The 14,938-nt window shown below is 55.7% G+C and overlaps 1 protein-coding gene across 4 annotated transcripts in view; it reads left to right on the forward strand.

Moving 5' to 3' along the window:
• Positions 1–14,938, forward strand: part of GRIK5 (glutamate ionotropic receptor kainate type subunit 5) — a 53,309-nt gene that overhangs the window by 22,135 nt on the left and 16,236 nt on the right. For 2 of the 4 annotated variants that reach the window (XM_081806988.1, XM_081806986.1), the window contains 3 exons: positions 11,692–11,808; positions 12,003–12,112; positions 12,594–12,767. In XM_081806988.1, coding sequence (XP_081663114.1) covers positions 11,692–11,808; positions 12,003–12,112; positions 12,594–12,767 — 401 coding nt within the window. Of the gene's footprint in view, positions 1–11,691; positions 11,809–12,002; positions 12,113–12,593; positions 12,768–14,178; positions 14,223–14,938 lie in introns of all 4 variants that reach the window. The other 2 variants (XM_081806989.1, XM_081806987.1) reach the window with 2 other exon arrangements.

A 14,938-nucleotide genomic window follows, 5' to 3' on the forward strand; every position in this document is an offset into this window, starting at 1 on the left:
GAGAAGGCCACTTTGCATGACAAGGGCGTTTATTCCTTAGAGCACTGATTTTCAAAAGCTGTTTTGACTGCAGAACATTTTTCCCCCCAATTGAAGGCACCCTCAGAAGCTGGGACAAAGCAGAATGGCTCTGGTGGAGGGAGGGCTGGGGGGTTCCCTGGGGTCCTGGTGGCTAGGCCTCTCCCACCCTACCCCATGAGCAGGCCTGAGGCATGCCCCGCTGCTGCCAGCCGGTCTGAAAGCTTCTGTTCCGGGTGGGTTTGAAGGGCCTGAAGCCAGAATCTGAGAAGGCCAGGGGCATGGAGAGCAGGCGGCCTGGCACCCACCCGACTGGCTGACTTCCCCCGTGAATTCCTTTTCCACATCCTAGTCCTCAGTCATGTGGGTTCAGAGCATTTATCAGGGTCCCCGGAAGTAGGCCGAGGGCAGGAGAGTAGCCCCCAGCCAGAGTCACTGTAAAGTGGATGCCAGTTTCTTCATCAACGAAGAAGTAATGGAATAGTCCTCTTTACAGCCGCATGACCTTGGGGAGGAGCCTCAAGCCTGCCCCACAGCTGGGCGGAGGGTTTGGAGGATTGGGCAGGATGGTGTCTGGGGCAAGCACAGCACCGAGGCCGGGAGCTTTCCTAATGCGCTGCGTGATTGTGATGCTGAGTCCTGTTCGTATCTTGGCTCCGCTGCCTACCAGCTGTGTGACCTTGCGCGAGTTCCTTAACCTCTCCGTGACATCGCTTCTTCAACAGTAGAACTGGAGAAATAATAGTAGCTAGAACACACCACCGTCTTGAGCATGAAACGAGTTATTCCCTGGGCTTAGGACGGGTGCCCGGCAGGTAGTGGATACTGTAAGCATGTGCTCTATACACATTCTCATTAATGTTATTTCTACCGGCATGGCCAGCACACGCATACATTCACGTGTCTGTTCTCCAGCCAGCTAGCATTTACTGAGGGCCTACTGTATACCAGGCCCTGTGCTACACCCTGGGGAGACAACAGCCAGGCCTGGCCTTGCTCTAACTGAGCGGGGTAAAGGGCTTGGCTGTCAGCAGGGGGCTCATGGCACGCACCCCCAAAGGTCTCAAGCTGGCTCAAGTGAGGAACCAGAATCGGTGGGGTTGGGGGGTGGCGGCAGGATGATGTGCAGGGAGGTAGGGGGACGGCAAGTTTGGACACAGGGAGGCTGACAGCACCTGGGCTTGGTGACGGTCTGGGGCTGGGGACACGGGAGAAAGGACTGAGCCTCTTCGTTGCTGGGGCAGCTGGGTGATGGCGATGACATTTAGGGAGAGAACACTGGAGGAGGAGCGGGCTGGGAGCGCGAAGGATGGGCGGGGCTTGGCCCTGCAGAGGCTCAGCTGCCTGCCTGCCGTGGGATGGCCAAGTACACGGAGCTTCACGGGGGTACTCGGCAGCAGCTGCCTTTGTTGACAAGCCAGAGGCTTTTCGAGTGTTACTTAAAGGGACTGAGGATCGCTGTCCTCCCACTGCTGCCCCCGGGGCTCAGAGGCAAAGGGACTTGCCCCCCTCCCCACGGGGCTGCAGCCAGGTGTGTCTGACCCCCAGCAGGGACTTGGGAAGCCCAGGGCGGACAGGATGATGCACTCACCCTGTGCCAGGGCCTTGCCCAAGCGTTCTGAACCATATGCACGCCGCCCCACGAGGAGGGCCTGGTATTAGCCCAGTTTTCTCTAATGGAGAGTGAGACACCAAGGTACCATGTCCAGGCCACACGGCGAGTGACTGGTAGAGCCAGGGCTGGCCCCATCAGGCTGGCCTGGAACTGACGAGTGACTTCCAGATGGAAGCCAGCCCAGGGCACCGGAATCTTCCCAGTCACCCCACCCGTCCCCAGACCAGTCTTGAATTATGGTCCGTTTATTCCACCCAGTGGCCACTGCTGGAATTGGCCTTCTCCCTGTCCTCACTGTGTGCATTCAGGCTCCGGCCCCTCTCCCAGCCTCCTCACTGGCTCTTGGCCTCCCACCTCTCTCCATTCTGCTGTGTCTTCCAGTAGGATCTTCCACAGTACAAGTCTGACCTGTCATTCACGTGCTGTCATCAGAGCGCCTCTCCGCCCCCAGGATAAAAATTTGTGCCCTCTGGCCCCACCCTCAAGGACAAAGCAGCTATCTTAGGGTGTTCCGGGGAAGCAGACTCTGAGGTGGAGATTAGCAGGCAGGAGGCCCCCTTGGAAACCAGCCCTGTGAGGGAGGGAAGGAGCAGAGTTGCCATGCAGCTACAACTGGGCGTCAGCTGACCCCCAGGCAGCTCTGGAGCTGAGGTGATGGGGCAGGCCTTTATACGCCCCACCGACCTGTCACTGGAGGGGGCTGTCCTCAGGGAGGCTCTTCCATCCACCGAGCTGAGAGCGATCAGCCACCAGCATGCTCTGCAGCTGGGGCCGTGAGTGCCCTATCCCAAGGGCGGATCTGAGCGGCCTCCATCTGCCGTGGCCCCGACAGTCAGGAGCTCGTTATGGGTCAGGCAGGGCCGGCTTCAGTTGCCTGCGTTCCCATGTGGCTCCCACAAGCCAGGTCCCCTCTCTGGACTTGGTGTCGCCTCTTGAGATGGGGATGATATTACCTCCCTCACAGAGTTTTGGGGTGACGGGTGGGCGAGGGAAAGTACGAGGTCCCAGAGCGGAGCCCGGATCACCGGGGGCCTTGCGGGGTAAGGAGCTGAGATGTTATTTTCAGTGTGTGAAGCCAGTGGAAGGGTTCAGGCAGGGAATGTGCCGTGATCTAATTTGTTCTCTCTCTTTTTTTTATTGAAGTGAAATTCATATAACATACAATTAACCATTTTAAAGTATAATTCAGGAGCAGGTAGTCTATTCACGATGTTGTGTCACACCATCACTTCTACCTCGTGCTAAAACATTTTTGTGACCCCCAAACAAAGCCCCACACCCATTCAGCACTTAGCTCCCTCCTATTCCTCTTTTCCCCAGCCCCCGGCAACCACCAGACTGCTCTCTGCTGCCGCCAGTCTCTCCGTCTCCATGGATTTACTTATTCTAGATATTTCCTATAAATGGAATCATCCGATATGCGGCTTTCTGCGTGTGGCTTCTTTTGCTCAGCGTCACGTGTGCAAGGTGCATCCACGTCGTAACGTGGATCAGTTGCCGCCTTCTTTTTTAGGGCTGAATAATGCTCCACTGTATGGACGTACGACCTTGATTAATTTTTAAATCATTCAGAAGTGATTACTCAGGCTGCTCTCTGGAGAAATCGCTGTAGTGGGGCAAGAGTAGAAACAGGATGCTAAGAGTAGAAGTCCGTCGGAAGGTTCAGGAGACAGAAGATGGGGGCTTAGACTCGAGAGGTGGGGCTCAAGAGGGAGAGAGGAATCAGGGGTGACTGCAGGGCGTGGCCTGAGCAGCTGGGTGGGTGGCAAGGCTGGCTCCCACCCTGGGGAGGAAGTGGGAGGCGCAGTTTGGTGGGTTTGGGGAGACAAGGATTGTCTCTGGGCATGGATCGCTTGAGGTGACAATCCAAAATTCGAGAGGAGAAATACAGATTTCATTGTGCAGCTGAGCATGAATTATTTAACTCATCCCCTGTCTGGGTGGTTTCCCGTGTTTGCTGGTGTAGACAATGCCACCGTCCACTGGGCCTGTGGATTTGTGGGCGTATTCCTGAAGGAGAAACTCCTAACTGCGGAAGCACCGGGTCAGAGAGTATGAATGTTTTTTAAGCAGAGAGAGACTGCCAAATGGATGCTCAGAAAGGTTCCACCGATTTATATGCCACCAAAAGTGCACGAGAATGTCACATTTCCACACTCTTGCCAACGAGAGGTATTATCAATCTTTTTAAAAAAAATCTCTGCCAATCTCAAAGGCCAAAAATAATACCTTATTGTTCCCACCTAAACAGAACATTACCTGGCTGCATATACTGATCCCCATGCGGACAGACTGTAATTTATCGAAGCATGGTTTTGTACTTAGTTGTTTCCAGGCATTTTTTTATTTGTTTGTGCTGTTAGAAACAACCATAAGCAAACATCTTTATGCACAAAAGCTTTGCCTGAACTGCAGCTGGTTAGGACCGAGTCTCTGAATAGAGTGACTAGGTCAAAGAAGAGGACCCTCTGTATGGCTTTTGTTATAGATCGTCGAACCGTTTTCCAGAAAAGCTGCAGTGGTTTCTATACAGGCTCCTTCTCATGCAGAGAAGGTCATGCAGGTTTTCGGTTGGTTTTTAGATATTTAGACACCCGTCCCCCCACCCCCTGGTCATTTTTATAAATGGCAGATCACTTTGATTTTTCCTGTTTTGCCTGGTGGACCGCAGTGGGCCTTATGTGGTCAGGCGATAGACGGAGTCTGAATCCAAGTTCGACTCAGAATGGGCCTGAGAGGTCCACAGACCCACCCTGAGTTTTCCCAGATCCCACTTGTATACTTGGAAGAGAACTGTGTGGCCGCCAGCAGAGTTGGGGCCATTATGGTAAAAGAACCAAGCGGAAGCTCCTAGAATTCCCTGTCTTTGCCAGGATAGTAACCCAAAAGCAGTTCTTCGTCCTTTGGGGGAATCGCAGAGATCAGTGCTGCCATGAACAGCTTGAAAGAAGCAGAGGTGGTGATCTCACCCCCAGTCAGCTAGCCGGTTCGGCCTGTGCAGAAGGCAGACGGAGCTTGGACGATGACTGGGGATTATTGTAAACGGAATCAGGCGGTGACTCCAACCGCAGTCCCTGGCCCAGATGAAGTCTCTTTCCTGGAACAAGTCAACACAGCCCTTGGCAGCTGGCTTGAGCTACTGACCTGGCAAACGCTGTTTTCTCCAGCCCGCTTTCTGGGGCCCACCGGAAGCCTTCCGTCTCACCTTCCGTCTCACCTTCCGCCGTCACCTAGGCCGCAGAGAACCTGATCTTGACGGTGCACCTGGGGTCGTGCTGGTCAACCACCCTGGGAAGTCACATTTAAGGGGGTTGGCAGGAAACCCGCCACTGACATCTGTGGGTCAGGGTCCAATCTGGGCACAAAAATAGCACCAGCCACTTGAACGGAATCACAGCAGCTACTTGAACAGAGCGAATTTGATACAAAGAAGGTCAAGTGGTTAACCAGATGACTGAAAGAGTAGAAAGCAAAGTAAGGGATCACCAGGTAAGGGGTGCAGGAAGCAACCACCACCCTGAGGCCTAAGAGGACGGGGGAAGGAGTTGGAAAGGTGAAAACTCAGAGACTCAGATGAGGGGCCTCACGGAGCTGAAACTCAGGCATCTGAGGAGGGGCCGCTGTTTGTCTGGTACCGGTGACGTTTGGTGACTTGGGGATTTGGATGTAAGTTGTGAGTGGCTCCAACCCACTTACCAAACAACACACACGGCTTTTCATTTTGAGGGAGGCCCGGACTGCACGAAGGCTCTGCAGCGAATCCCAGCTGCGTGCAAGCTGATCTGCCACCTGGGCCCGGTGACCCAGCAGATCTGGGGATATGCAGAGTGCTGGTGGCAAACAGGGACATGGGCACCCAGGGGTGACTCACAGTGCAGACCTCTGGGGTTTGGGAGCGGACTGTGCTCTCTTCTGCAGCTCACTAGTCTCCTTCTGAGAAAATGCTCATCACTGGGCCCTCGTAGAGACCAAGCTGGGAGTGCCCACGTGGCCTGTTGTCATTTCTGCACGAGTCAGGGTCCTGCCAGGAGGGAAGGCATGCCGAATGTTTGAATGAAGAGCATTACTTACTAGGAATAAAGTTGTTAACGTGGTAACGAAGAGGGTAAAAGTTGAACTCCGATGCAGGGATCAGCAAACTTTTTCTGCGAAGGGCCAGATATAAGTATTTTTGACTTTCAGGCCATACCGTCACCGCTATCCAACTCTGTTGTTGGATGGAGAGCCGTCATAGGCGATACCTAAACAAATGGGCGTGGGTGTGTTCCAATAAAACTTTATTCACAAAATCCGGCGTTGGACTTGGCCTGAGGGCCACAGTTTGCACACCCTCACTCTCAGCTATCGTGGAGGTGGCAAGGCAGGAAATGGCTGCTTCCCTAGTTCTGAAGGAACGGTGAGAGGAGCGGAAACTACTGGAATCTTAGAGGAAGGTGCTCGCTGGCTGGCACTGGTTTCCCCGAGGGGCTCAGAGAGGCCGGCTCGGCAGGTGCAGGGAAGCCACAAACTGGATTCCTCTGCTGCCCCAGGAGGAACCATTGCCACAGGGGTGCAGCACCCAGGCCGGCGAGCCTTCGCCTTCCTCCCTCCTGGCAGTGTCCCACTGGCGCCCCCTACTGGCAGAGTCTGACAGGGAGCTGATGGCAAAGCAGAATGGTGGTTTGCACAGAGCTGGGATAAAGGGCGAGTTTGGGGCTGGGTTGGAGTGCGCTGGTTGGCTTTTTGGCATTTAGACAGTCTCCCCGCCCCATCATTTCTGCAGACGGCTCATCATTTGGATTTTTCCTGATTTCATTCCAAAGATTAAATGTCAGCATCCCCCCTTTGGAGGGAAATCTTCTGTAAGAAATAGGTGACTCTTCTAGGAAATCTAGGGTGAGGAGGAGGAGGAGGAGGAGGAGGAAGGAGAGTTCCAAAGGCTCTAAGAGGACCTTAGGAGGAGTTTGCAGGGTTTAAGGAATGTCTGTCCTCCCTTCGGAATGAAATCCAAATCTGACCACCTCTCTCCACCACCACCTAGCCCCCCACCCCAAGTATTTCCATGGACTTCATTTGGTCCCCAGGACCCCTGCTTTCACTCTTGCCCCTGTGGTCTGTTCCCATGGTGGCCAGATCACATCACCCCCCTGCTCACACCCTCCGATGTGACGTCCTCTGTTGTCTTTGGAGTAGAATCCAGCCCCCTTCCTTTGCTCCACACTTCCTTCACATTTGTTCTCAAGACCTCCCTGCAGCGGGGAGTATGTCCAAACTAGTATCTTCCAGCAGCCTCGATCCCCTTGCCGTGCCTTATTTTTCTTCATAGCACTTGTCACCACCCACCATTATGTGTTTATCTTCACCGCTGGATTCCCATAGCTAGAACCGTGCTCGTTCGGTGGTGGGTGTTCCGCTAATATTTGTCAAGTAGGTAAATGAGTTGATGGACAGACAGAATGGGCAGAGTGACTGCAACGGGGGGGATGCAGGGCAAGGTGGTGGGTGTCTTAGTCTGTTTGTGCTTCTGTAACAGAATACCGCAGACTGGGGGCGCTGATGAACAACAGAAATTTATTTCTCACAGTTCTGGGGGCTGAGAAGTCCAAGTCAAGGTGCCAACAGATTGGGTGTCTGGTGAGGGGCCTCTTCCTGGTTCGTAGACAGCCATCTTGCTGTGCCTCATATGGTGGAGGGGGCGAGGGAGCTTTCTGGATGGAACGGGATAAGGGCACTAAATCCCATTCATGAGCCTCCACCCTTATGACCTCCTCACCTTCCAAAGGCCCACCTCCTAACACCATCACGTTAGGGGTTAAGATTTCAGCAGATGAGTTTGTAGCGGGGACACAAACGTTCAGTATGTGGCAGTGGGCTGGGGGCCGGGTGGGGAGGGGCCTCTGGGGGCCGGGTGAGGAGTATGGATGACAGTGTAAGGAGAGTGGGAGTTGTTGCTGGGTTTAAGCAGGGCTGCGGTGACCGAGGCTGTCATTTCTGGGGTCCCTCGGGCGACTGGCTGAGCTTTCCAGTCCTGAGACACGGTGATTGGGGCAGGAGCAGGGCAGCGAAGGTGGAGGAGGCAATCGATTCCAGAGGCATTTGGGGAGCAGAATCAGGAGAGCTTGAGAATGGAAGCGGTGAGGGGTGGAGGGATGTCAAGGACGACGCTGGGGAGAGGGTGGAGGCTTCCGCCTGGGATGACCCGGGGGACGGATTCAGACTGAGTTTGCTGTGTGTTGACGAGAAGTTCAAGGACCCGTTCACTCTAGTCATGTGCAAAGCGCCCATCTCCCGAGCTTCCCGGGACCAGAGAGGAGTCACACACCTGGACCCTGACCTCCAATGCCCCCGGCCATGGAGGGTGGAGACAGTGGACAGACGAAACCCCTAGAGGGGGACTGGTTCTGAATCCCAAGGTCAGCTAGAAGCCAGGGGCTTACCTTCACTGTGCCTCCATTTCTTCACATGTGAAATGGTGGGAAGGATGGTCCCTCGGACAGGGTTGCTCTGGGGACTACGTGAGCTACTCTGGGTGCGGGGGGGAGCCCTGAAATGGTGGCCACGAGGTACGTACATGCTGTGTGAGGGTGAGCCTCTGCACCCATGCGAGGTTCCGTGAAGCACAGGGAAGGAGAGCTTTCTCTGTCCGGGACACTCTGGGAGGCCCCCAGAGGAGGGGGGACATTCCTGGTTCTTCAGCAGAGGAGACACAATGCATCCAGTTGGCCCTGCTTTTGCAGGTTTCGTTGTGGAGGCAGAGAAGTGAACAGATGTTTTCCAAACTGAGCTAAATGCTGTGGTAGATCCAGGGGTGTCGAGACTGGGGGGGTCCAGAGAAGGTGCCGCAGAGGAGGAAGGGTGCAAGGGACCCTGCAGGGGTGGGTGGGATCCAGTTCTGCAGGGCAGAGTGGGACGCCCCGGGCAAAGGCCGTGTTCAGTGATGCGGAGGCCAGAAAGCAGCTGGGTGAGACGGGGCTTGAGGCCCAGGAATATGGTGGGGAACGGTGGCAGCCCTGGGGGCCGTTCAGAGAGGCCAGTCTTGGTCAAAATCCAGCAGTGTTTGTTGGGAGCCCCTGTGTAGCTTCTGGGGCACACCTCTAACTAGATAGGCAGGGAACTGGTAATTAAGTAGGAAAGCTAGTCCATTAATAAGCAAACAGGCAGGGTCAACTCTAGTAGGTGCAAAGCAGGATATGAAACAGGGTAATGGGTAATACGAGAGAGAGGACCCTGGGGTGGGGCTAAGTGGGGTCTGGAGGCCTCCCCTGGTGGGGAGGGCTGAAGGAGTGAAGTGTGAGCTAAGCCTCGAATGGTGAGGCAGAGCTCTGGAGGAGCACATGCAACACGGCCCTGCCGTGTTGAAGAGCAAAAGACAGGCACTGTGGCTGGAGCCGAGTGGGTGAAGGAAAAGGGCATGAGGCGAGGCCAGCAGGCAGGTGGGTCTCAGATCACCTAGGGCCTCTTGGCCGGGAAAGGGATTTGCTGTAGGTGCAGTGCAAAGCCACCCAGGGGATTTTAGCAGGGGACTTTCCCTTTGGACTGTGCGGTTCTGAGTAGTGGCTGGGGGGCCGGTGAGGTGGCTGATGCAGTTGTCAGGAGAGAGACTCTGATGGTCAGGCTGGACGGGCGGATGGACAGAAGTGGACAGATCTGAGTTGTGTTTTGGCAGCAGAGCTGCTGCCCTTGCTACTGGAGGAGATGTGGAGAATTCGGGAAAGGGAAGAAGTGGGTTAGGCCTAGGTGCTGGCCCGAGGCCAGGTGTCTAGAGTGGGAGAGGAGGCCAGGGAGCAGAGCAAGGGAGGGGACAGAAAGGGGCTGGGAGCCCTTTAGGGAGGAAGTGGGCTCCTGATGCTGGGCCTAGGGACCCGCAGCGCCCCCTTGAGCCCCGATTGCGAAGCCACTGCCTCCTGCTTTCTGAAGGGGAGACTCAGGCCCCCATGGAGGGCCTTCCCCAGGGCACACCTCCCGTGAGTGCATCGAAGTGATAGGACTCCTGTATTAGCTGATGTCGTTCCTGGCAGTTCACATATTAGGCATAAGAGTAGCAAGTGCATAAGAAGGGGCAAGATGCTCCTTACTCTCAGCACACCTGGGAATTTGCAAGGGTAGACCCCAAATCCAGCCACGTTTTGGGCCCATGCCGCAGTTTGCCGCCTCTGGATTCTGCTTTGGGGCTATGCCCGCTCTCTGCGCTCAAGTCACACTGGGGCTGGTGCTGTGTCCCTCACCCCATGGTAGCTGTTTGACCTGTGCCCCAGTTCTGTTCACACCTGTATTACCCCGTGTGCTCTGTCTCAGCCGCTTCCCTGTGAGTGTGTGTCTCCTCCCAGGCCAGTGAGCCAAGACCTCTACTTTTTCTTTTTTTTTAAAGGTTTTATTTATTCATTCGAGACACAGAGAAACAGAGAGAGAGAGCACGAGCAGGGGGAGAGGCAGAGGGAGAAGCAGGCTCCCCGCTGAGCCAGGAGCCGGACATGGGGCTCAATCCCAGGACCCTGGGATCATGACCCGAGCCGAAGGCAGATGCTTAACCATCTGAGCCACCCAGGCACCCCCAGGACCTCTACTCTTATTTCAGCCCTACGGTCATCTCTGCTTGAATTTGGAGTCAGTTCTGGGGTCCGGTGGAGGCCTGGGGGATAGTCAGTATGCCTGGAAGGTGTCTCCTGGGAGCTGGGTCCCAACTCCAGGACCAGGAGAGGTGTGTGAGACATCTTGCCCAACCCCCATTCCCATTTTGCAGATGAGCAAACTGAGGCCCAGAGACGTGGAAACCCCTGCCCGAGGTCACCCAGCGAACTCGGCAGAGTCAGAGCTCCCCTTTCCAGCACCCTGCCCTGTCCTGCCTGCTCCGTTATGCACATGCCTCGAGGGATCGCCCCTCCCCCGTGTGTCTCCTCCTCCCTACACTGTGTCCAGGGCATGAGTCTGTCTGCCTGCGCCCGTGCGCCTGGTACATCGCTGGGCCAGCCTGTGTCTTAGCACGTGTGTGTGGATGTGGCGTGGTGAGCACAAGTCAGCGGTGGCATACACGGGACCCGATACAGTGCCCACGTGTGCCGTGTGTGGCAGGAGGGGTGTGCGAAGTGTTGGCATTTTCCCTGTCTTCTGTCTGGCCCACAGCTCAAGGCCAGCTAAGTCCACTAGAGCTGGAGCGAAATGATCCTTTTGGATGAGGGATTCTGGGTATGCCCGCCAGACACTAATCCAAACCCTTCTCTGTCCCACCCCACCCGCTCCCCACCCTCACCTGGAACCCAGGCACTCCTCCCCCATTGAAGACCACGTGCAGCTCCCCCCGAGGTCATTCTGTCGGGTGAGCTGGGCACTGGTCCAGTCTGTGTGATGTCGTTCCTGGCAGTTCACATATTAGGCGTAAGAGTAGCAAGTGCATAAGAAGGGGCAAGATGCTCCTCTGTCTGTGCACATGTGTAGGTCACCAGGGCCTGCCGGTGGCAGGGGAGGCTAGGTCCCATCTCTGCTTTACAGTCCCCCAGATCCAGCTTTACTGACGAGTGCCTTTGCCCCTCCGAGACTCAGTTTCTCCATCTATAAAGCAGGTCTAGTAGTGGCCCTCCGGGAGCTGTTGGAAGGAGGTAACCCGTAGAAAGTGTTACCTAGTGTGGAGCCTGGTGCAAGGTCAGTGCGTAGTAAATGCTCCATGTCATGAGCCGTCAAGATAGAAGAGGATAGCAAGGCCTGAAGAGAGCCCTGAGTGGGTCAGTGTCTTGGCATCTCCACGCCCACGTCAGGCTCTCCCCATGACCTGGTGGTGGGGGAAGTGGGAGCTATGCAGGTCCGTGAGGGGATTTATAAAGCAGGGCCTTCACAATGAACTTGACAGGATGAGGAGGGGCGGCTGGGCAGGGAAGGGCCACAGGAGCATCGTCCAGCAGACGTGAGATGACAGGGGCCCAATTCTGGGCCCAAGGTGCCGTTCTGGAGCGAGTGCGGGCTCCTGGCCCCTTTGGTCCCCCTCCTTTCTCTTTGTTGGCCCCTCAGGAGCTCTCTGTGCGTGTCTCCCTAACTGCCCGTCTGTCTCCCTGGCCCGCCCTGCTGCCCCCACCCTCCTTCCCCTCCAGCAGAAGGCGGACCTGGCGGTGGCGGCATTCACCATCACGGCCGAGCGGGAGAAGGTCATCGACTTCTCCAAACCCTTCATGACCCTGGGGATCAGCATCCTCTACCGAGTGCATATGGTACGGCTCCCCTGGACATGTGGAGGCTGTGAGGCAGGGGCTGGTGGTGGGGCTCATGCCTGTGTCCCCAAGGGAAGCAGAGGCTGCAGGCTGGACCGCGATGGGCCACTTGGGCTTGTGGGCGCCTGGCGGGGCAGGGGTTGGGGGTGCATGCAGGTCAGGGTGGCTCCGGGCCTCACGCCCTCTCCCCGCAGGGTCGCAAGCCTGGTTACTTCTCCTTCCTGGACCCCTTCTCCCCTGCTGTGTGGCTCTTCATGCTTCTCGCCTACCTGGCCGTCAGCTGCGTCTTGTTCCTGGCCGCAAGGTGAGTCCACTGCCTGCCGCCCAGGAACAGGCATGGGTTGGGGCATCTGTGACCGACCCGCACATTCTGTCCCGGCCTCCACGCCGGGCCTCGGATTCCTGGGCCCTCCTGTGTCCCTCTCTCCCTGTCTATGTGCCCTGTCTCACCCTGTGGCTCTGACTTGCTCTGCGGTTCTCTCTCTGGGCCTGTCCCCTTCCCACTCTCTCTCTTCCTCTGTTTCTCTCTCTGTATCTCTCTGTGCATCTCTTTCTGCCTTTTCTGTGTGTCTTTCTATCTGTATGTGTGTCTCTCAGCCTCTGTGTTTCTTTCTACTTCTCTGTGTGTGTCTCTTCTGTTCATCTCTCTGTCTCTCTTTCCCCTCCTTTTCCTAACTGGCCCCCCATCTCTTCTCATCCTGGTGTCTCTGTCTCTTTCCCCCATGTCTGCCCTTTTTCTCTCTACCTCGGCTCTATCCTCCCCTCACTCCCATGTCTCTCCACAGGCTGAGCCCCTATGAGTGGTATAACCCCCACCCGTGTCTGAGGGCGCGCCCCCACATCCTGGAGAACCAGTACACGCTGGGCAATAGCCTCTGGTTCCCCGTGGGGGGCTTCATGCAGCAGGGCTCGGAGATCATGCCCCGGGCGCTGTCCACGCGCTGCGTCAGTGGAGTCTGGTGAGCGGCCTTCTGTCTGTCCCACCCTGGGTGGGGAGGGCCCCTTCTGAGGCCTGGGTGGATTCTGGTCCCCCTCCATCAGATGTGTGACAGGGAATGGGGTGGGGAGAGCTGAGGCCCAGCTCTGCCCCCTGCTAGCTGTGTGACCTTGGCTAGGCCACATCTCCTCTCCATGCCTCAGTCTCCTCACCTGAAAAATGGGGATAAAAATGCCCATGTCTCAGGTTGTAAGGATTCGGCTGGGAATACAGCAAAAGTGCTTCTGCTGACATGAGAATTGTAACTGGAACGGCATAAGCACGGCTGTTCCTGGCTTGCATGCACCCTGGCGGTCACGGAGACCTGGGGCAGCCTTCACTGTCCAGGGACACCTGCTCCCTCAAGTCCCCTGGTGACCCCAGTAACTCGGACAGAGCTTACTTTATCCCTGGAACGAGCTCCAAGAAGCTACATGTCGGAGAGCAGACACCGTCAACTCATGTCTGTTTGGCCCACCACTTTTTTAGAATTTTGAATTAGCAGCATTTAAAAATTGGGCAAATTCACTCACAAATCCAGATTTCTCACCCTTCTTGAAAATTCGGGGGCTCCAGTAGCGCCAGATGAGCCGGCATTCTCCGGGTTCATGCATTAGAGCACTGAGACCAGGGACCCCCCAGGCCACTCGCTCTAGCACTGCCCGATCCCTGCCCTGCTCCCTGGGCCCTTCCTGAAGAGCATTTGTTCCTCACCTCGTCCCTGTCCCTGAGAATTCATGCCTCAACAGCCAGGCAGCAGAAGCTTCTCGAGCCCCTCCTGGTGCCAGCCTTCACCTGGTGCCAGGTGAAGAATCCGGCCTCAAAAGGCAGACAAGCCGAGCAGAAACAGCTAAACAGATAAATACAGGAACATCCTATTTGATCCCAAGAATAGATAAAGCCCAAAGACAGTGTCTAATTCAAAACTCATTCAAGACTAACGTTGAGTGGGTGGCAGGTTTTGCTCTGCCCACTAAGTGGGATTGACTGCCATAGAGCAAGTTGTTGGCAATTTGCTTGGTCCACTGGCTTTGCACCTTTTGAGTCTAGATGACATTTTTTTTTTTTTAAAGATTTTATTTATTTGACAGAGAGAGAAACAGTGAGAGAGGGAACACAAGCAGGGGGAGGGGGAGAGGGAGAAGCAGATTTCCCGCCGAGCAGGGAGCCCGATGCAGGGCTCAATCCCAGGACCCTGGGATCACGTGACCTGAGCCGAAGGCAGATGCTTAACGACTGAGCCACCCAGGTGCCCCTTGATGACATTTTTTTTTAAACATCTCGGGACTGGCATCATTCCAAGTGTCACGTACTTTGTATTAGTCTCCTATTGCTGCTGCAACAAGTAAGACAGGTTTAGTGGCTTAAAGCAACATAAATGTATTCTCTTACAGGTCTGGAAGTCAGAAAGCCGAAATCTCACTGGGCTCAAGTCCAGGTGGGGGCAGGGCTGGCTCCTTCTGGAGGCTCTAGGGGAGGATCTGTTTGCCTGACTTTTCTAGCATCTAGAAGCCACCTGCATTCCTCGGCTAATGGCTGCTTTCTCTGGCTCTGACCTCCTCCTTCCACTTATAAGGACCCTTGTGATACCACTGGGCCCACCCAGATAATCAGGGATAATCTCCCCATCTCAAATTCCTTAACTTCATCATATCTGCAAAGGCCCCTTTACCCCGTAAGGGGACATACTCATGAGTTGCAGGGCTTCGGATGGAGACATCTCTGGGGGCAGGGGTCCTTCTGCCTACCACATACCCCAGTTGCAACTAAAGCAAACAGGGCACGTGGGAGAGAACAGTAGGGAATGTGGATGCTCAGGGAAGCCTCCTTGAGGAGGTGACATCTAGGCTGAGCCCTAAAGGCTAAAACAGAGGCGTCCAGGCCCAGGAGATGGAGGAGCATTCCAGACAGTCTACGGAGGCACGTGGCCCCACTGTGACAAATCTGACCGAGTCTTCAGGTCAGGTGGTGGACGGGTGACCTCCTCTCTGCAGACCGTCCCTTCTGCTCCTCCGTCAGGGACCCCTTCCCCTGCTGGGTATTCTCTGCCTGTACTCATCACCATCACCCCGGCAGCCTCCAGTCACACCCACCCCTGCCCCACTGGAGACTTTGACCCCAAGCTCACTCTCTTCTCCACCCTAAGTCCTTCCA

Source organism: Leptonychotes weddellii, chromosome 16, assembly GCF_054177405.1.
Source record: "Leptonychotes weddellii isolate Sample4059 chromosome 16, ASM5417740v2, whole genome shotgun sequence".
NCBI classification, from domain to species: Eukaryota; Metazoa; Chordata; class Mammalia; order Carnivora; family Phocidae; genus Leptonychotes; species Leptonychotes weddellii.